Consider the following 20873-nt stretch of genomic DNA (forward strand, 5'->3'; position numbering starts at 1 on the left):
GTGATCCCCCCACCTGATCTTCAGGGAAGTATCATAGCTATGAGGATACAATCAAGGCACATTTAAACCAATCTGACATTTATTGCCCTATCCACCCACCTGTGTTCAGATAGGTTGGCAAAGTCCTTAATTACCTTGCAAAGTCTAAATGAGTTAAGAACACTTCTTATGTTTAACATAAGACCAAATGCTTGCAGATTTACCAATGTATAAAGGTGAATTTTCAGCTTTGGCGAAATCTTCCACATATGAAATGCCCAATGGCATGATGGGAGTTTCACCCATTCCTCGTATAATGTTTCCTACCAGCACAAACACCCACATCAAGGACCCAGGCTCCTTTTCACACTCTGCAAATAAAATAAGAGATTTTGACATTGACTGGAAATAAAATGTTTTCCTGGAAAAAACAAATAATTGCTTAAGACTTGATGTGCCTTTTAGCTCCAGCAAACAAAATAAGAGAATCACAGTAATCCATCGGAAGCCTGGGAAGAAGACTGCTCAAAAGGCATCAAGCCTACTGCTACATCACTTTATGGATTAGAGTCCCCACACTCCAACCACACAACCAGCCAGCAGTGTTGGGTATTCCATAGACTAGGCCTTAGCCTTTCCCCCATTTCTTCTCCACTACAGTACTCTTCAAAGCAACAGGTCTACAGCAGTTCCTGAACTCCTGTGGGCACAAAGGAAGAAGTTCTGCTTGGCTCCAAGGCAGAATCTAACCCCTACATAATTAATAGAACACATATGCATCCTTAAAAACCATCTGTACAACTAACATAAGGAACTGATCAAAAATGTGCCACCCCATTCCAATATGCTATACCATGTGATTTCATCTCTGATCAGAAGAAGTATTCAAAGTTTTCCTGGAACAATGCACCCCTACAGATACAGGCACATGAGCAAATTAACAGAAACTAAGGTAAGCTGTGAACTTGCAGTGTGTGTGTGCAGACACACCTACCCTTGTGATATATGTGAAGCAGCTTCCCATCAATACAGATACCTTCAATTTACAACAGGGTAAGAGCATGCGTATATGCAGTTATATGTAGTAGCTGATACACTATAAGTTTACAGCTCGACTTACCTCACAGTAATTTGTCCTTATATCATTACTCTGTGGGTATTTTGCCCTGGCTGAGCTTTTCTCAGTAGAAAATGTTGATTTTAATAAAGTTTAATTTTCCAGTAAGAAAATGCTTCATTTGAAACTTTTCTATCCAAGATTCAACCACTACCAGATCAGAATATTTAGTTTAAATGTACACAAATCCCATTATTTATACTGTATTTTAGACTGAAAATGAAGTACATCAGAGCAATGCAATCCTGAGAACTTTTACCTGGTTTCATAGCAAAGCCAAAGTAACTTGCCCAAAGCAAATGATTGGGAGTCAGAATTCCTGGTTTCAATTTTTTACTTGGACACTTAAATATCTTGAAGGCAATGTTCATAATGAAATGGAACCATAAAGAAAACTGCCTTCAGGTTGCAAAGTTTGCATAACGATATTGCATCAGTGACTCAACCTTATCATGTGTCGCTGAAATATTATGGCAAAAATATAACAAATCAGTGTCAGGGTGTTGTACAGTACTTATTTAGTTGTTTATGCTACTCCATTTAATACCATTATAATTAATTTATATATCACTGGGCACATCTACGTAAGCCACCCACTGTGCAGTCATTACTGCAATCTTTGAGTAGTTGCTTACGTTAATACCAAATGACTGCACAGTACTGTCGATGCATGGTTTTTGCCCAATGCTACTGTACAAAAGATCATTATTACTATGCAGTACTATTGCCACTTGTTGCTACTGTGCCATAGTATCTCACATTGATGCACCCACCGACAATGTGCATACATGTTTTGAGATATTGAATAAGCCACGGTTTCTAATTATTACCACATAGTTTCCCTTGTTCTCTTGAATTGAGAGACTACCTTTTTTGACAAACTGAATGAGCAAAGTGGGATTTTGCCATCTTTTCTTCATTTTCTCAACTCCTCAAACTACCTTGTGTATGTACGGTAGCAAGGAGAATATTTCCAAAATCAGAGCTCTATTAGATATGTCCATAAGCTGGTAGAGTGAAGAGATGTTTAACCATGCTAGCAAATACTGTAAAAACTGCATACAGGCCAACTTTATCTCTAGAATCTCCAATTGGAGAATATCCCAAGGCCTTGGAACTACCTATCCTGTATCATTTTTATCCCTAACATATGACCCTGAATAAAGCATTAACATACAGTTTATTTAAAAATTTCAAAAATATTTGACAAAAGAAATAAAAGCCACAAACAAAACAAAACAGAAAGACCTGCACCTGCTGATGCTTTCTCCATAGGCATAGAAGACTGGCCATTACTTGCAAGGCAGAGAGGCATGGGTGAAGAAGAATTCTCAGCTGATGAAATGCTGGTTTCAACCTGATAACTGTTAGAGCCAAAGTAAAAAGCTTACAAATACAGAAAGAATATATTAAGCCACTTCATAAAAGCTGTTTTCCTGAACTGAAGCTTCTCAGAAAAGGGGTGAGCAGACAGGAGAACCAAACCTGGTACAAAAGTGAATGGAGTCTTTTATTAATCACAATTTAATTTAGGAATCAAGGATTTATCAGGCTGAATCAGACACATAGTTTATGTGGTCTAGTATCCTGTCTCTGACAGACTCTAGTAGGAGATGCTGCACAAGATAAAAGAAGCAACCTAAAAAAACCCTTGTCATATCTTCCTTCCCATTCTTCATACATCATAACATACGTATTGCAGTTGCACATTAAGCAATCTCACTGAACTGTCCACAATCCTAAATTTTTGTTGGGGGGGTTGTTAATTTAATTTAGAACCCTGCCCATCCATGTACCTATATAATACTCATCAGTCTAGTATATCCTCATCTAATACACTACTTAAAATTGTTCTCTCTCTCTCTCTCTTTCATGGCATTAAGAAACAGGTTTAAATTTGTGGCAAATGGCAGTGGATGGAGTTTGAATCCATAAGAAAAGAAGTACAGTACTCCTTTGTGGAAAAGCAGAGTTATACCAATGTAAAACTGGCACAATGGTATGAAGAAGCAGGGCAGGAAATATTTAACTGGAGCCTGAAAAAATATAGGAAGGTGTCTGGGGATTAAATTAATGTGCCAGTGCTTCTTGGTTAATATAGGACTGGGGGGCAACAGTATTCTATACAGCCTGTAGTCTGGGGAGCTGAAACTTTGAAAGAATTGAAATAATCAGTGCATGTAGAAATAAAGACATGGAAAAGGACTTTTGTAGCTCTGAATATAAGGAAGTCATATATATATGTGCATGTGCAATATTGCACGTGGTTCTGAGTAGACTTAGGGAGGGGAAACAGGAGGAAAAGACTTTAAAGTGAAGGATGGGTGGAATGTGTCAAGGTTTTATGAAGATAATAGGTTGTGGAGGCACATAAGTGAGAAGCTAGGTAAAGAAAGACTTAGTCCTGTGGATGCTTCTCTTGCAAAAGACTGACCGTTTTCTCTGATAAAAATCCCTAATTTTCAGATTTAAAAAAATAACCCAAAATCCACATTTTTCTGTGATTAAAATGAAACACTAATGTTGTGAAATGAAAACTAGTGGTGTTTCATTTCAATCACAGAAAAATATGGATTTTGGGTTACTTTTTTATATCCGAAAATTGGGTTTGTTTGGGTTTTTTTGTCAGAGAAAACCAGGATCCCTGCTTATGAGGAAAGACTAAGGGATCTGGGACTGTTCAGCATGGGGAAGAGAAGACAGAGGGGGGATTTGGTGATCATCTATAAGTATATAAGGGGTGAATATTGGAAGCTGAGAGAAAAACTGTTCACTAGGGCATCCCAGAAGGACAATGAGCTACAGCTGTAAACTGTTAGAGGATGGTTTCAAGTTGGATGTAAGGAAGAACTTCTTTACAGTAAGGGTGACCAGAATCTGGAATAGACTTCCCAAGGAGGTGGTGTAGTCTCCAACCTTGGAAGTCTTCAAAAAGAGACTGACAGACACCTTGCTGGGATCATTTAATCTCAGTGGTATTCCTGCCCAGAGCAGGAGGGTTGGACTTGATGATCTTTCAAGATCCCTTCCAGCCCTTAGTTTCTATGATTTCTGTTCAAAACCAGTGGACAGGGTAGGGGAATCATTATGGGATCCAAATGTATTATTATCCAAAGAATGATTTTCCTGCACAACCTGCAAGCAAAATATATCTGAATAATCAGGAAGATAATACTGCACTACAAAGCATATCTGAACTTGTAATAAAATGTGGTACATATGTATAAACATCATGGAGATGAAAGGTAACATACCACAGAACAAGAGGAAACAAAACAGAAGGACATATGTTGTCCCATAGAGAGGCAAATCCTGTACACATTTTTGTTTAGAAAGCCGTAATTAACTTTTGAAGCCCCCTTAGAAGACCCACACTGCCCCAGAACCAGGTTCTTAGAACTCAGATTTTGCTCATAAGTGATTCAATTTCAGTGGGCCCAGTGATGTGATTAGGGTTACAAGAATCTGGCCCATCATTAGCTAAATACTCACCGTCCCATTAGGAAATGAGGCAGTGATATCAAAAGGCATCCAAAGGCCATGACTGTGCATCCCAAAGCAATTATTCTCGGTCTGTGAAGTTTTGCTCCGAAATAACTCACAAAAGCTATCAGCAACAAGTTTCCTGCAGGAAAAAAGAGCATGGCTCATTTTTGTTTTTAAATGCTAAGTCACTGTATGTATTTTTAAAGATATTGCAAACCTGACCAAGCCTAAGCATGACTTCTTATCCATTTAATAATCACTTACCTTCTCTACCTCTACAAGCATTATGCAAAAAGGGGACTGGCTATGAAATACTCTGATAATAGAATGTTTAATAGAACAGAAATCATGACTAAAGAACAGAGGTTGAACTGAGGCTATCATGAGAAAGAAGCCAACACCAGTGTACCAAACTAGTGCTGTCAATGTCGTTTAATAGAAATGTGAATTACAAGTTGAAAGAGAACACTGTGATAAAGAGAATCCAGAGTGTTATGGGATAATGCTGAAAGCAGGAAGCTTAAGACCTTCCCCCCCCCCTTTTTTTTTCTTTCATGCTTTCTGAGAAACACATAGATAAAGTCATTCATTAAACCATTTCCCTCTTCAGGAAAGAAAAAGCTTTACAATATATCATAAGAAGTGTAAATGTACTTCAAAACAAGGCCTTGTGGCTGCAGAACAATAGATGTATTAGCAAGCCATTATTCTCTCTGGATTTTTTTTTTATTGAAACAAACATTTTGCACAGTTTATGCCAGTGATGTGGAAATTGAAGAAAGATATCTAAGTATTTATATTACAAATATAAATATTAGATTCACATTTCTCCACTGACAATAAGTAAACACAAGATAACATGTGACATGCAAAGAGAAGAAATGGCATTGATAATCTTTAAGTAGTTTAATGGGAGGGGAAAGGCAGATCCCTGTGCTGCATATTAATATATTGACTTGTACACCACACACCTCAGATAAACACACAACCTGTTTTCAGAGGGACGAGTAAACGAAAAAATATTTTTCTTGCCAGCAGCATAAACATGGGCAAGCTGCATGCCATAGGAGGGAGCAACAACCTGTAACTGCTCTATTAACACCCTACCTGCTGGCTGGCTGTAGACAGTTCTTCGCTTAGCAGCCATGTCTGCAGCATGCATGTGTGAAAGATGTGAAGGGTGTCCTTTCAACATGTGCACAGTTACTTTCCATTTCCTCACCCCCGCCCTCCACCAATTTCACTTTGTTAAAGGGACACCATCAAAAATCAAGGTAGGTCCCACTTGATCCAGATAGGGGATAATTTTTTGATACTCTTGATACCCTTCCTTATAGTCTGACTTCACCCATGCCTTGCCATTGGCTGCCCACTCCCTTCTATCTTGTGCAGTAGGTAGAGCAGTGGCTTTCACAGGAGCTGCTCTCCTACTGGCACTATGATCACTGACAAAGTTAATCAGAAACGGGAGGAAAGTGGGTGCTATAATCGCAAGTGACAATCTTGCCTTCAATGATTCAGATATGGGCATTGTTCTTCTGCTCAAAAACGTGACTTCAAAATTGCATCTTCTTTCTTAATAAATACACCTCACCTATCCAGAGCCTCATCTTCTAACTCTAATTACAGAAGTGTGTGTTTTACTTCTATTTACTCCTTTAAGATGTGTCCATATTTTGGATAAGGATATTGCTCCCTCACATACAAAACTTGCTGATTAAAGCCCCATGTATAAATATTTAGTATTGTCTTATGCACAGATACCCTACAGCTTACACTTCTAATTTAAGTGTCACATGTTTTTTTGTTCATCCTAAGCAGAACCAGGAACTAGCCAAACCAGGATCTGATCCTATATTCTGCTACTCATACAGGAGGTCCCAATGGGCATGTCTACATGAGATGCTACTGAACAGTGTTTTTTGCACACTTATTTAGTACTTGATTATTCAAGTACTTAAATAAATGCCCAGTAACCAGAGTTATTGTGCAGTAGTGCCAGTGAAGACCTTTTAAGTGATGCTACTGAGCAGTAACCTAATAAAACTATGCAGCGTATCAGTACTGTTGGTGTTGTGACACGCTACTGCACAGTATTATTTGGCTACTGCACAGTTAGCATCTCATGTAGACAGACCCAATGATACCTAAATACATTAATATAATTTTCAGCATTGGACAAAGGCTCATTCTAGGCCACTACTCTCTCACACATAATAATTGCTGCATTCAAAATATTTTGAACAGGAAAAGGGCGAAACAGCCACTCGGACATGCTCTGGAAACACACTGTTTTGTCAAAAAAACACCAAAAAAAACCATTAAAAGGAAAGATTACCAACTTCAAAGCTGCCACTAATGATCCCCACCAGAGAGGCTGGAATATTAAATTGTTTCTCTATCTGCGTATTCATGCTGTTCATATAGGCACCAGACATGGTTTTGGCAACGTAGGCAAATGATAATGCCAACAGAAATACCTGGGAAAGGAAGACAGGAATTCATACAAAATTAACAGGCACATCAATATTTAGCAATATCTCTTACCTATTTTTTCTACCAAAGCTGTTCTGCCAGTAAAACTACATACACAGTCCTAGCATAATGAACTAAAGACAATATTGAGTCCAAATCCTATCAGTTTAATTTGTACACAGTGTTCTGACTTCTCTTTACAAGAGTAAGAGGAACAAGATTTTGTCTTTTTCCTTTCAGTTTTCATTTATGCTACCCTTGGCATTTTCAGGCCCCCATTTTCTAGAACTCCTTAGATTGAGAACTCACAATCAGGATGTGTTTCAGATTTAAAATCTAGGTGCTCAGGAATTTTTCCACTGAGTGGATGTCTACTGCAAAACTGCCATCTGCAGGACTGAATAACAGGTGCATCCAAAGGAGAAAACTCAAATAAATTAAATGCATAAAGACCAGATGGTGTGCCCTTTACTCATATGGATTTGCAGGTATTCATAGTTAAGTAAGTAAGGTAAGCAAGTAGCCTCATTAATTTTGGACTACTTGTGTAAGTAACTGTTCATCCCTATCAGGAGAGGTCACAGTGAGTATGTCTACACATGAACTTCAATGCACAGTAAAATAGGCTACTGTGCATTAAGCATCACCTAAAACATATGCCCTTGCGCCACTGTGCATTAGCGCAGCCTAATGTGGGGGAGTTGGGAGTCCAAGAAGAGTGGTTGTTCCTTAAGAAGACGATCCTCCAAGCCCAAAGGGTGACAATCCCAATGCAGATCAAAGGAGGAAAGAGTGCTCAAAAGCCCCCATGGCTCACCAAAAGCATCCAGGAATGTCTCAAAGCTAAAAAGGAGGTGTTCACCTAATGGAAGAGAGGGGCCATCACCAAGGAGGATTATACCTCCATTGCTCAAGGTTGTAGGGGAGCTGTTAGGAAGGCTAAAGCGGAAACAGAACTGGGACTAGCGACCCAGATCAAAGATAACAAGAAGTCCTTTTTTAAATGCATAGTGGGCAAAAAGAAGGTACCGGGTAACATGTGGCCTCTGCAGGACATGCTAAGAAATCTGGTGGTTGCACCAGAAGACAAAGCTAACATCTTTAACAATTTCTTTGCCTTCATTTTTCTGAGCAGGGACTGGGACATCCCCACCCCCGGGATCCCAGATGGACCCAGGGGAGGCACAGCAAGGCCCAGGGTCAGTAAGGACCTAGTCAGGGAACTTCTGGTGGGGCTAGACGTGTTCAAATCAGCAGGTCCTGACAATCTCCACCCCAGAGTTCTGAGGGAATTGGCAGAGGTCATTGCTGGACCCCTGGCACAGTTTTATGAGCACTTGTGGTGCTCTGGTGAGGTGCCTGATGACTGGAAAAGGGCCAATGTGGTCCCCATTTTCAAAAAAGGGAGGAAAGAGGACCCAGGAAACTATAGGCCTGTAAGGCTTACCTCAGTCCTGGGGAAGCTCTTTGAGAAAATTATCCAGGAGTACATCTGCAAGGGACCAGCAGGGGAGATTATGCTTAGGGGCAATCAACATGGGTTCACTAGAGGCAGGTCCTGTCAGACCGACCTGGTTGCCTTCTACAACCAGGTCACAAAATCCTTGGATACAGGTGTCATGGTGGACATAGTCTTTCTGGACTTTAGGAAGGTCTTCAATGCTGTCTCTCACCCCATTCTCATTAAAAAATTAGGCGACTGTAGTGTTGATGCCTACACAGTCAGATGGGTTGCAAATTGGCTGGAGGGCCGCATCCAGAGAGTGGTGGTGGTTGGGTCATTTTCGACCTAGAGGGATATGGGCAGTGGGGTTCCCCAGGGCTCAGTCCTCGGGCCCACACTGTTCAACATCTTCATCAGTGACTTGGATGAGGGGGTGAAAAACACCTTGTTCAAATTCGTGGATGACACTAAGATGTGGGGAAATGTGGGCACGCTAGAAGAAAGAGACAAGCTACAACTTAATCTGGACAGGTTACAGGGGTGGGTGGATGAGAATAGGATTGGTTTCAATATTGAAAAGTGCAAGGTATTGCACCTGGGGAGGAAGAACCAGCAGCATACCTACAAGCTGGGGAACTCCCTTCTCATCAGCACAGAGGCAGAAAAGGATCTTGGAGTCACTATTGACTCCAAGACGAACGTGGGCTGCCAATGTGAGGACACGGTCAGGAAGGCAAACCACACCTTGTCATGCATCCACAGACGCATCACAAGTAGATCCAAGGAGGTGATCCTCCCCCTGTATGCAATATTGGTCAGGCCACAGTTGGAGTATTGTGTCCAGTTCTGGGCGCCGCACTTCAGGAGGGATGTGGACAGCATTGAGAGGGTCCAAAGGAGGGCCACTCACATGATCAGGGGGCAGCAGGGCAGGCCCTATGAGGAGAGGCTATGGGACCTGAACCTGTTCAGCCTCCACAAGAGATGGCTGAGAGGGGACCTGGTGGCCATCTATAAACTTGCCAAGGGGGACCAGCAGGCAATGGCAGAGTCTCTGTTTCCCCAAGCACTACCAGGAGTAACAAGGAATAATGGCCACAAGTTGACTGAGAGCAGATTCAGGCTAGACATCAGGAGGCACTACTTCACAGTCAGGGCAGCTAGGATCTGGAACCAACTTCCAAGGGAAGTGGTGCTCACTTCTACCCTGGGGGTCTTCAAAAGGAGGCTAGATGACCACCTACCCGGGGTCATTTGACCCCAGCATTCTTTCCTGCCCATGGCAGGGGGTTGGACTTGATGATCTGCTCAGGTCCCCTCCAACCCTACCAACTATGAAACTATAAATGTGCATTAATTTAGTACCTCACTTTGGAGACACTAAATTTAATGCATTAGGAAAAGCACATTAATGTATGTATAGATATGCCTATTATGGCCCAAAATTCATCTTTTAAAATAGGTGTAGATAGTAAATCATGTGTAGTAATTGATAGTAATAAATTCAATACTGATGCGTTTATTTGCTGAGTGATGCATGGGTGGGTGATATTTAGGCCAGGTACAGACATTCAAAAAGCCCGAGGAGGAATAGATCTAACATATGCAGGTTTCTGTAATTGGCCTAGGTTAGATTAGTAGTGAACAGAATTCACGTTCACCCTTTGGTTGGGGACAGCATGCAGGCTGCCTGCACTGGCCAGGGCCAGGTTGGGGGCACTCTTGCACACCTCCCAGTGGGCCCCATGGGCTCCTCAGGCTGCTGGAAGCACCTAGGCCATCCCTCATGGATGGCTGCTGCCTCCTGAGTCAGTAACCGGGGGGCAGTGGTCCCCTGCGGCTGATTGTGCCAACCTGGAGAGTGCCAGCAGTGTGCCACTCCCCTGGTCAGCACAATCAGCCATGGGAGAACAGCGGGGATCGCTTCTCCTGGTATCCCCACTTGCTGGCCAGTGCTCTGAGGGGGACACCAGTGCTCTTGTCTGCCCCCCCTGCCCATCACCTAAGTGGGGAACACTGGCTGTCAGGGGGTGCACCAGCACTCTCAGGGGGTGCACATGAACACCGTGCACTCCCTATATGATGCCACTGCCACCCCTGATTGACTGCTGGGCACAGGCAAGCACACCCCCAACTCCCTGACCTTACCCACACCCCACTTCCCAGTACTCTGGAACCCGGTAGCTGTGAAGCAAAAAAGTCTTGCTGCATCCCAGGTGCCAATGGCCCGGGTATCTGTGGGCAGTGGCCAAGCCACAGAAGTCCCAGGGTTGCCTTTGTGCAGGTACAGTCCCAATATTCTGTCCCCTGCCATCCCAACCTACCAGAGGTGAGCTGTCTGGGGGGGAAGGAATGGGTCTATGCTGGAGCCCAGGTGGCAGGGTGCCTGGCTCTGCCCACTGAGATGTGTGTTGTGTGGGAGCCAGGGTCGGGCTCTGTGGGGCTGTGACCAAGCACAGTAGCATGGGGTTCCCTGGCTGGGTGTGCAGGGGCTGTGCCCAAGTGAAGGGGTTCTCCTGGGCTCAGTGTCAGGTGCACGTGGATATCATGGGGTGCTTCATGACAGGGTATAGGGGCATGGCCCAGGGACATGGGTGCCCAGGTCCTGGGGCTCATGCAGGGGACACAGAGTCTCCTCCCCTCCCACTACCTGCCTGTAGCAGAAAGCTGGGCTAGGGAGCAGGTCTGCACTGGCTCGGCTCTGGAGCTCAAGGACGAGGCCCGTGGGACTCTTGGCCAGCACTCAGTTGCTTTGGCCAAGTGCTAGCCTGCCTCCCTGTGAGGAGGAGTTGCAAAGGAGCCTGAGATGCCAGAGGACAGTTATCTAACTTAAATAGGGGATCTAGTACAGAAATTTGATTCACTGTTCTAACCTAAATTGATTAAATTTGAGTGCACATTGAATCACGTCTATCTTACACCGGGTTCTGCCATTTTTAAATTGGTCTATGTGCACCAAACTTCTGTACAGTTATGGGTGTAGAATGATTTTCAGTCAGTTACGTGGGCTCATGTGTAATGTCTGTACCTGTTCTTAGTTAATATTAATTATCAAACAAAAGTAATTTTAAATGCTGTACACCTGGCACAATCAGACATATTCCAAAAGCAGTTCTCATTGTATTTTTATGAGCTTGTCACCTTTACAAAGAGCACTAAACATTTTCTGAAAAATATGTTCCCTGAAAAAAGAATTGCTTTAGCGAGTACTAAATGGCTGTGCAATACCCCCCGGTATTGCACAGTCCTGGTGGTACACCAATTATTTTCAACTCTATTGCACAGTAACAGCGCAGTTAGTGCCTGCCGAAACTATGTCACCATAGTGACAAGCTACATCACCATAGCTCATCACTATGGTGACATAATGTATCATGTAGATGGACCCAGTAGTTACTTTGCATTTAGTTAGTACTTCATTAAGCAAGTACTAAACTAAATGCACAGTAACTACTGCACATTAAGGAACATGTAGACGTACCCACAGACATTAAAAAAATATTTTCTTATAAACTTTCTTTGCATCCCATGGTTAAGGTAGACATTAGTTTAAATACAAAAGAAATCAATGCTTGGGGGAGAAACTGCAACTTCTTCTAAATAATTTTAAGTAAAGCTGTAACAAAAGTAATTAAAATTCATCAGTACCTTAAGCTTGGATATACAGAAGCATTTCTCACTTGCAGATGGCTTCTTAGAGTCTTTCATGTTGCTTTTTGAAGTAGCCCAGTATTTCCTTTTGAATATTTCTAATGATTCCACTACCCTATGCAAGGAAAGAAAAAAAAAAACTGTTGATACTAAAAAGGAATAGAAAGGAAGAGGGATAAATAACTGCCATTTAGCTTTCAGCTATTGTGGGATAAGTGTGCACACACAGGCAGCTATCACACAGCAGCTGACATGTAGTAAAGCCCTGCTTCTTTTTACCCCATGGTAAGTTGTTTGTGTATTCATGTATTGTTTAGATTATTCAGTACAGCATAAAAGCTTTTTATTCCTGATGACTTTTTTTGTCCTGTCCAGTGTAACTCTCTGTGTTCCTTGTAGTCATATAACTGTTATCTAATGTTTTGAATTCTGCAAAGAGTATTTCAGCTTCCACTGAAGTAAATGAAAGGCTTTCCATTAATTCTAGTCAAACTGAAACAGGGCCTGATCTTTTGATTTCAAGGTTTCAAGTTGCTTAAAACAAAAAACAAAGGGCCTACCTAAAATGCTAAAAAACTGAAACCAGAATTTTTCCCTCCAAGGTTCAAACAAATTTGCTCAACTCTTCTTGCCAAAACTCTCACTTTCACTGGCATCCAGGCACCTGACACTGAATGCCCCCGGCAAGGCATGTCTTGTTACTAGGATTTCCCCCAGCCAGGGTCTCAGGGACACTGGGGAACTAAGAGGGGAGATGCTGCAAGATTTGCCCAATTTCTACAGAAGCACATGTGTGTCCTTCCTGACCTTGCTTGTTTGGAAAGTTTGGAAAGTTAAAAAATCTGGTTTTGTTAAGACAAATGCTCCCAATGTGTAATCAGAAAAGGGGTCATTCATTCTGGGACACCAATAACCTGGGGAAAACCCCCAAGCCCTTCAGATTTTTGAGTCAAGTAGAGTAACCTGCCAAACAGAATTCTGGACCCAAAGGGATTTATTCATTAAGGATTGCTATAAAAATGTTGAAAAGGCTTCAGTAAATCAAGATATACAATACAGTTACCTGTTCTTTGAAGGGGAAGGAATATGGAGAAAACAAGGGCAAACCAAAGTGCAGCCAGGCCCTACCTTACAGCAGTAATGCTTAATTGTCCTCTTTTTGGCCTCCGATCTGGTGTTTCATGCTGAATTGTGGATAACCTGCCCTGCAAATACCTGCTTCTCTCAGCTTATCACCCTTTACAGGTTCACAAATAAAAACTGAACCTCAATAGCCCCTCAAGTGGCTCAGAATTGCTCTTTCACATTCTTCCTTCCTAACCCCACAGGGGCTGATCTCTTAGGAGTGTAATTTCCAAAGCAATGTTAATCCTTTTAAGTGCATTTCTTCATTAACTTGAATCCTAGCAAATTCAAAAGTATTAACCCCTTCTACAGTCCAACTTTCATCCCTTCACTTTCAATCTTTAAAAATTCAGTTTACCATTATAAAATTAAAATACTTAGGTCCTTGTTACACATTAATTTTAGGTGGCTCCTGGAGCTTTTAACCCCTGGATTAAGTACACTTTAGACAGCTTGAAGTTACATCACTCCAGGGAATGTTTGTCTGTGATCTCTGTATTACCCAGTTCATGTTCCATTAATTCATGGCCACTCCCCATCAATGAGTTGTCCAACTTTCAGTCCTCCAACATCCCAGCATGCAATGTCCCCTTCCCCACCTTCTTGTTCTATGTGGACACACTTTATATCCTCTGACCTCTACTGCCCAGGGGGCTGTTCTGGGACCAGGCCAAATCCCCTTCCTGCCTCCAGGGATGTGACCTTCCCACCCCCAGGACTGCAACTGCATGCAAACAGGCTGCAGAACACATGCTAACTAGCCAGGCTGAAGGGCAGGGACAGATCCAGGAGTTAGAGTCTAGGGGGAGTGGTGGGGAGGGTGGGGGACAAGGAAGGAGGCTGGATCACGTCCCCATGACCTGAGGCTTCCTTCCCAGAGGAAGGGGCAGTATCTCCCTCAAAAGTGCCTTCCCTCACCATTCCCACCTCCAAGTCACCCCGGGAAGCATGACCAGCAGTCCACACACCCCAATCCCAAATCCCAGTTTATTAAAACATGAGACCTTCTTTAATTTATGTCCTCTTTATTTCTTTTAAACTCTTTAACTTCTTTTTATTTTATCCTTCAGTGGCTGACTTTCTTCATTTCACTACCCTTTCCCCACCACCATTTCCTTTTTACCTCCCACCTCATTACGCATCCCCATCCCATTAACCCTTTGAGTCCCAGCTTCATGTTCCTATCCCTCTCCTCCCCGCAATCCATCTTTCAGCTAGAGCAGGGATAGAAGCCTGTCTTAACTCACCAGCCCTGTAGTGGCAACTCACAGATATCAGGTCCTTGCTCACCAACCCTCTAGTGACAAGCCACAGCTGTGCAGGTAGAAGACAGAGAAGGTTTTTAGCATTAACACAGATCAGCATTTGAGCAGCTCAAACAAGGCCCTTACACCAATGAAATGTAGGTGATCGACCATTTTGGCTTAAAATATACCCAACATTTTTGTGGTATCAGTACTGTTCTTTGTTTGGTAAGGAAGACCTATCTACTTAAAAAACGATTTCACTACCAAAGGAAAACTGTGTTTATTCTGCCAAATATTATTTCTAGTTTGACTAAAAATGTAAATCTCAGATCTTTGTGCATCTTAATTCTCCAATTTATGCAGACTCTGGCACTCCTAACATACAAAAGCATCAATAGCAGTGGGCAGAGGAAAACAGCTTCCATTCAGCTGCTATGTCCCTCTTCCCCAAATGCATGGTGGAGAGTAAGCGCAAAGGGACGGTTGCACTGGCATAACTATTAAGTTGTTGCCTCTGGAACTGGAGGAAATCAGAAGACAAATTATTAACTTGCTATTAACTTGTTAGTCTTGGAGCATCACAACTACACTCTGTCCCCAGCAAGTAATAAAATGGGATGTTTTAATCTTCAAGAAGGGTGGGCAGTGATTGGGAAGGTAGTCCATTTGGTTACTTTAGAAATAGCAGCTGTGTCAGCTATGATTCTTTCTGATTTTACTCCTTGATACATCAAAACATGTTTGTTAAATGATCAAAGCCTGAACTTGAAGGCCTGAGGTTGTTGTATTTATAAGGAAGATGTCTTTATAAGAAATAAGTATTGGTCATTTAAATTAAATAGCTCAGTCAGTCAGACCATCAGCTGTAATCGCCAAGCCATGTGATAGCATCCTCAGTGGCCCTGTGCGGTTCCTGTAGTCCACCACTGAACTTAGCCAGTGGGCAGTCATCGACCATATGTGACATGGTGTGTGTTTTGCCACAGCTACAGTCTGGGTTATCACAAGGACCCCAATTAAATAGGTGATGACTGTCAGAACCCATTAGTAGCTGGATGCCTATGGCACAGCGGAATCTCCCGCCACAGTGGAATCTCCCACCATAGTGGAACATCCTGCTGTCAATCATTCTGCTGTCACTCATTCTGAATGTTATGGCACAGTGGAAAATTCCGCTGGTGGCAGTAACTAGGTCACGGTGAAAAATTCCGCTATGTCAGAACCCAATAACTATATGCCACAGTAATGGGAAATTACAGCTTAGAAAAAGTTTCCGCCAACTTTATACAAACATGCACACCACCGTTGGCCGGTTCCAAATTATTCATATTTGGCGACTAGCGATTGGCTTGTTAGTCATATAAAAGTTAAAGCAGTTTCCACCCACATTGGAGAACTCCGCATACACCTCGGAGCCCACGTTAGAGAACTCTGTGCATTTCTCGGAGTAAACCTGGCGGACTGATCACCCACCAGTGACTCCCCATCACCGACCTCCCAACGTACCCCGACTCTGGTACCGCAGTAAGCCGATTACGAAAACTTCGTTGTTTCTCTTGCGCTTTTAAGAGAGTCTTTGTAACTCGTTTGTAACTGCAACTAAGCCAGTCAACTCTGCCTGTGCCCATACATCAGTGGCGTAAGTAAACAATCTATTTGTTACCAATATGCATCCATGCCTAATTCCGCTCCATCGGTCAAAAGTACCCACCTGACGTTCCGGGCTACTGGCCAGGGCCCAGCAGCCAGTCGGCCACCACATGACGTCATGAACAGGATTCGGGGAAGACACGATGGAGATGGAACTAGTTAAACACTGCCCATGGCACAGTGGGGAGCGCCTGACGTCCGACTCGGATGAGCTATGGGCTCACATTGCCTATCATCAGGCAGGCGGGAGCAGTTCAAATGTGGTCGCCGGTTACTTCTCCCTCAGAGGAGAAGAGAGAGTCGGAAAGGAGTGGGCCGCCCAACTGGGCCCAAGCTCTTTTGGGTGTGTTATGAGCAGAAAAGGGGTCGTGTACAGACCACAGGACGAGCTAGAAACACTGTCCCTGGCGCAGGTAAAAGTGGAGGGCATGGAGAACCCGACCCCTGCCCAAGAGTTTGCCCGCTGCATTCGACACGTACGAGAGGGCGGGGAAGGGATACCCCCCGACAAGTTCAACTGTCCGGCCCTGACACCCCAGTCACGCAGCCAAGAACTGCTCGCGAAGCTTTGTAAAAGCTTAGAAGCAGAGGGCCACACCATAACTGAGAGGATAGGCTCTGAATGGAATGAAGGGAAAATGATCGGTGTACTATTCCGCACAGTTTCGCTCCTACTACGCGAAAAGGCAAACTTAAAACCCCAGCTGGCCAAGGTCAGCAAAGCTGCCGTGGAAATGGCGGTGCGGCACAGCCCCGAGTCGCCACCAGAAAATGGCGCCGAGAAAAAAATGAGCCGCCCAGAGGACCCAGAAAAGAAGGGCGGAGCCACAGAAGAACAGGCGGGACTCCACCCAGCAAGCCCACCCCCTGAGGTGACGTCGCTCCCAACGGCCCCACCTCCGTACCACGGGGAGGGGGCAATGAGCGGGAGATTGTATCCAACCCTCCCACCAGATATAGTAACTATTTCGGCAGCCGCTCACCCTGTAGCAATAACCAAGCAAGTAACCAACCTGCAGGGTGCAACCACCACCACCATCACCTATCGCACTCACAACAGGGCTGAGCTACAAGAATTATGTAAAGAATCAGAAGTAAAACCCACTGAGACACCAGTCATTTGGCTGGGTCATCTCATAGTGGAGTATGGATCAGAACTATTGGATTTGGAGGAGGCCAGCTTCCTAACTCGTCAAGCCTCGTGGAGTGGAGGACATGCTACTGACTTAGAACTGGTAGTGAACAACAACAAATGGAACATTCCACTCCCGTCTTGGTTGTGGGACAGATCAAGAATAAATCTCACGCGTGGTACGGCAGCAGGTCAGGAAAAGCCACAGCAGAACAACTCCTACTAGCCATAATAGGGGTATCCTATTGTTCTTGGGACCCGGAGTTACATCAGTTGGGGTTGACACAAGCCCAGCAAAGAAGCAACTGGCCTCACCGGTTCCTATGAAAACCCGGGACAGTCCCAGCCACCCTTGACGCCATTGAAGCATGCGTGGAGGTTTACGGAGGAGAAAACGCCATCACCCTTCGCCTCCTCCTCAACCCGCTCGCTACTCAGCCAGCAGGGAATATCTTAAGTCAACTTCCACGGCTGCAAGCCCTAATGAAGTCAGTAGCTGCAAACCCAGCCAGCATATCAAGCCACCTTACTGCATACCCGGTCGAGCACCAAGGGCCAAGACATCCCCAATTCGACCTATGGAAGGAATCGAGACTGCCACCCCAGAGGACGCCGGAGGATAGAGCTATGTTCGGTTTCCGCCTAAACCACTATACACTTACCAAGCAACAGCTACGCGTCCTAGGAGATGTAGGACAACGGCAACTGGCACATAAACTAGGCTTCCAATATAATAAGAAACCTTGACCGATCTTGCCAACCAGTCCGGGCCCCAGAGGCACCTACGCCTAACGACGCACTCCAGATAACACCGTAAACTGCCCCAATGAGCAACTACTCGAAGGGGGCATCTATAAACTATTCCGACCCCTACAAGAAGAAACGATGACCGATTACCAAACCTGGCTCATCGCAACCGGCTAGCTCGCCACCTTATTGTTCTCCCAGTTTCCTCTTTCCTTTTGTTTGTTTGTTTGTTTGTTCCCTTGCAGGCTCGATGGTGACAAAGCGGTAATCTGTGACTGCCCGATCACGAGAACCACCGAGCACTAGACCACGGCACATCCAAGTCAGCACAGCAATGGCCGCCTACTTATATGTTGCGAGCAGGGTCATCACTCTATTCCTGCTGTTACCGACAGGTTCCTCGGCAAACAGGAGCTGACTTCGAGACCTATCTTGTACATACTTGTTTTTGTTTTGTTTTGTTTTGTTTTAAAGCCTGTTTAAAACTTTACTCAGTGAAGCCAAGCCATAATGTTTTGAGTGGGAAGGATAACTCACTTAACGGAACAGTCCAAGTTGTTTGACATGCTGACTGTAACCAGCTTGTGCAAGCTCTGAATTACTGAAAGAGAACAGATGATCTGAAGGTTTGGGGGATGTCGCAGAAAGGTCGGGTGTAGACAGAAGCATTGATTTAGGGTAAATGAGAGAGAGAGAAGAGGGGAATTTTGCCTTTTTTTTATCCTGGTTTCAGAATTAAGTCTCGTTCTTAACTGGAACACGAGAGAGCACAAGAGGCAAATGTGAAGGCTTATTATTGTATGTCATAGGTGGATGGAGGGCAGGAAGTGTTTGGTGTCAAATCGTTGAGAGGAGAAGCAGGTAGTGATGCATGACAAGGTTGATGCGTTTCAATAGTCTTAAGCAAAGAAATGAGGAAAGGCCGCTTAATAATAATTATGGTTAAATTGGTAATGACGGCATGGAAAATCTCAGTTACCTTGGAAAATCGAATTAGAGGAAAATTATTTAAAATTAAGGGTAACAATTTGCTGCGTCTAGGTTAATTCAATTGTCAACGTCTTTAGTTACCTTGTGTTTACCGTTAATCGCGGTAATCATTGTTGTGTATATAAATTGTTGTATTTTATAGTTTGTTAAAAAAGTAACTTGTTAAACTGTCCACTTTTGTATATATATATATATATATATATATATATGTATATCCACGTGTTATGCTAAACCTGTAATGGTAACGAGTTCCTGAACAAGATGATGACGACGTAACCGGCTTGTAAGCGTTATGATTCCAACTGTGCCATTGGCAAGGGGGCATGTCAGAACCCATTAGTAGCTGGATGCCTATGGCACAGCGGAATCTCCCGCCACAGTGGAATCTCCCGCCACAGTGGAACATCCCACTGTCAATCATTCTGCTGTCAATCATTCTGAATGTTATGGCACAGTGGAAAATTCCGCTGGTGGCAGTAACTAGGTCACGGTGGAAAATTCCACTATGTCAGAACCCAATAACTATATGCCACAGTAATGGGAAATTACAGCTTAGAAAAAGTTCCCGCCAACTTTATGCAATCATGCACACCACCGTTGGCCGGTTCCAAATTATTCATATTTGGCGACTAGCGATTTGCTTGTTAGTCATATAAAAGTTAAAGCAGTTTCTGCCCACGTTGGAGAACTTCGTATACACCTCAGAGCCCACGTTAGAGAACTCCGTGCATTTCTCGGAGTAAACCTGGCAGACTGATCACCCACTAGTGACTCCCCGTCACCGACCTCCCGACGTACCCCGACCCCGGTACCGCAGTAAGCCAATTACGAAAACTTCGTCATTTCTCTTGCGCTTTTAAGAGAGTCTTTGTAACTCGTTTGTAACTGCCAGTCAACTCTGTCTGCGCCCATACATCAGTGGCGTAAGTAAACAATCTATTTGTTACCAATACGCATCCGTGCCTAATTCCGCTCCATCAGTCAAAAGTACCCACCTGACGTTCTGGGCTACTGGCCAGAGCCCGGCAGCCAGTCGGGCACCACAATGACAAATAAACATATATGTTTTAGGTAGCATGCCTAGAAATCCTTTTTTGTTTTGAGTACTTGATTATTGTTCCCCTGACTTTTAGGATCACAACATTCCACTGGTTGTCAAATCATCCTAAAGTGTTTTTGAATTTTAATTTATAAAAATAATAATAGCAGAATAGAAGAACTGTTAAGGTCTTCTTGTCAAAACTAGCTCCGTGTTTGTTTGTTTTTTGTTTCTTTGTTTGTTTTTGTTGGGGCAGGTTGCTTTGTTTCCAGGATGCTGCTAAGGTAGTGCTGCCTGGAGGATGGAATTTTCCTTTTAGAAGTATTTTGAGCAGGGCTATGCAAAATTTTGCTGGCTGTTTCAATTCAACACTGCTTTGACTCATTTCGAGCTTGAAACAGTGAAATCGAATCAAAACGAAGGGCTTCAAAACAGCCTCAAAACAAAGCGAGGCTAGTCAAAATGTTTCAAAAGTTTCAAAACATTTCAAGTTTTGAAGCAGCCAGCAGCAAGGTGGTGGGAGACAGGGGAGAACCAGGGCTATGCACCCAGCAGTAGCCAGGAACACCGCCCTGGATCTCCCCATCTCCTGCTGCCGGGGTGTGGGAAGCCGATCATAGTTCAGGGGAAGGGAACTGAGCCTGGGCTCAGTTCCCCTCCCAAGCACTGTGATCAGGCTTTCAGTTTCCCTCCCCAGCCCTACAATCGGGCACTAGATCGAGCAGGGGATGGGAAGTCAGCCCATCCCCAGTGCGAGGATCAGCCCGATCTAATGTGGGGGATGGGAACTC

The 20873-nt window shown here is 43.8% G+C and overlaps 1 protein-coding gene across 2 annotated transcripts in view; it reads right to left on the bottom strand.

Annotated features, from left to right (window-relative positions):
- The window catches only part of LOC106736949 (solute carrier organic anion transporter family member 1A2), an 87646-nt gene that overhangs the window by 18222 nt on the left and 48551 nt on the right, over positions 1-20873 (bottom strand). Inside the window, exons 2-7 of one of the 2 annotated variants that reach the window (XM_019489604.2) lie at positions 14525-14591; positions 12150-12267; positions 6921-7062; positions 4589-4721; positions 2351-2460; positions 204-350 (exon numbers count right to left, since the gene is read on the bottom strand). In XM_019489604.2, coding sequence (XP_019345149.1) covers positions 204-350; positions 2351-2460; positions 4589-4721; positions 6921-7062; positions 12150-12209 — 592 coding nt within the window. In that variant the 5' untranslated portion in view covers positions 12210-12267; positions 14525-14591. The remainder of the gene's footprint in view (positions 1-203; positions 351-2350; positions 2461-4588; positions 4722-6920; positions 7063-12149; positions 12268-14524; positions 14592-20873) is intronic. The other variant, XM_059726559.1, reaches the window with a different exon arrangement.

Source organism: Alligator mississippiensis, chromosome 4 (assembly GCF_030867095.1).
Source record: "Alligator mississippiensis isolate rAllMis1 chromosome 4, rAllMis1, whole genome shotgun sequence".
Taxonomy (NCBI): domain Eukaryota; kingdom Metazoa; phylum Chordata; order Crocodylia; family Alligatoridae; genus Alligator; species Alligator mississippiensis.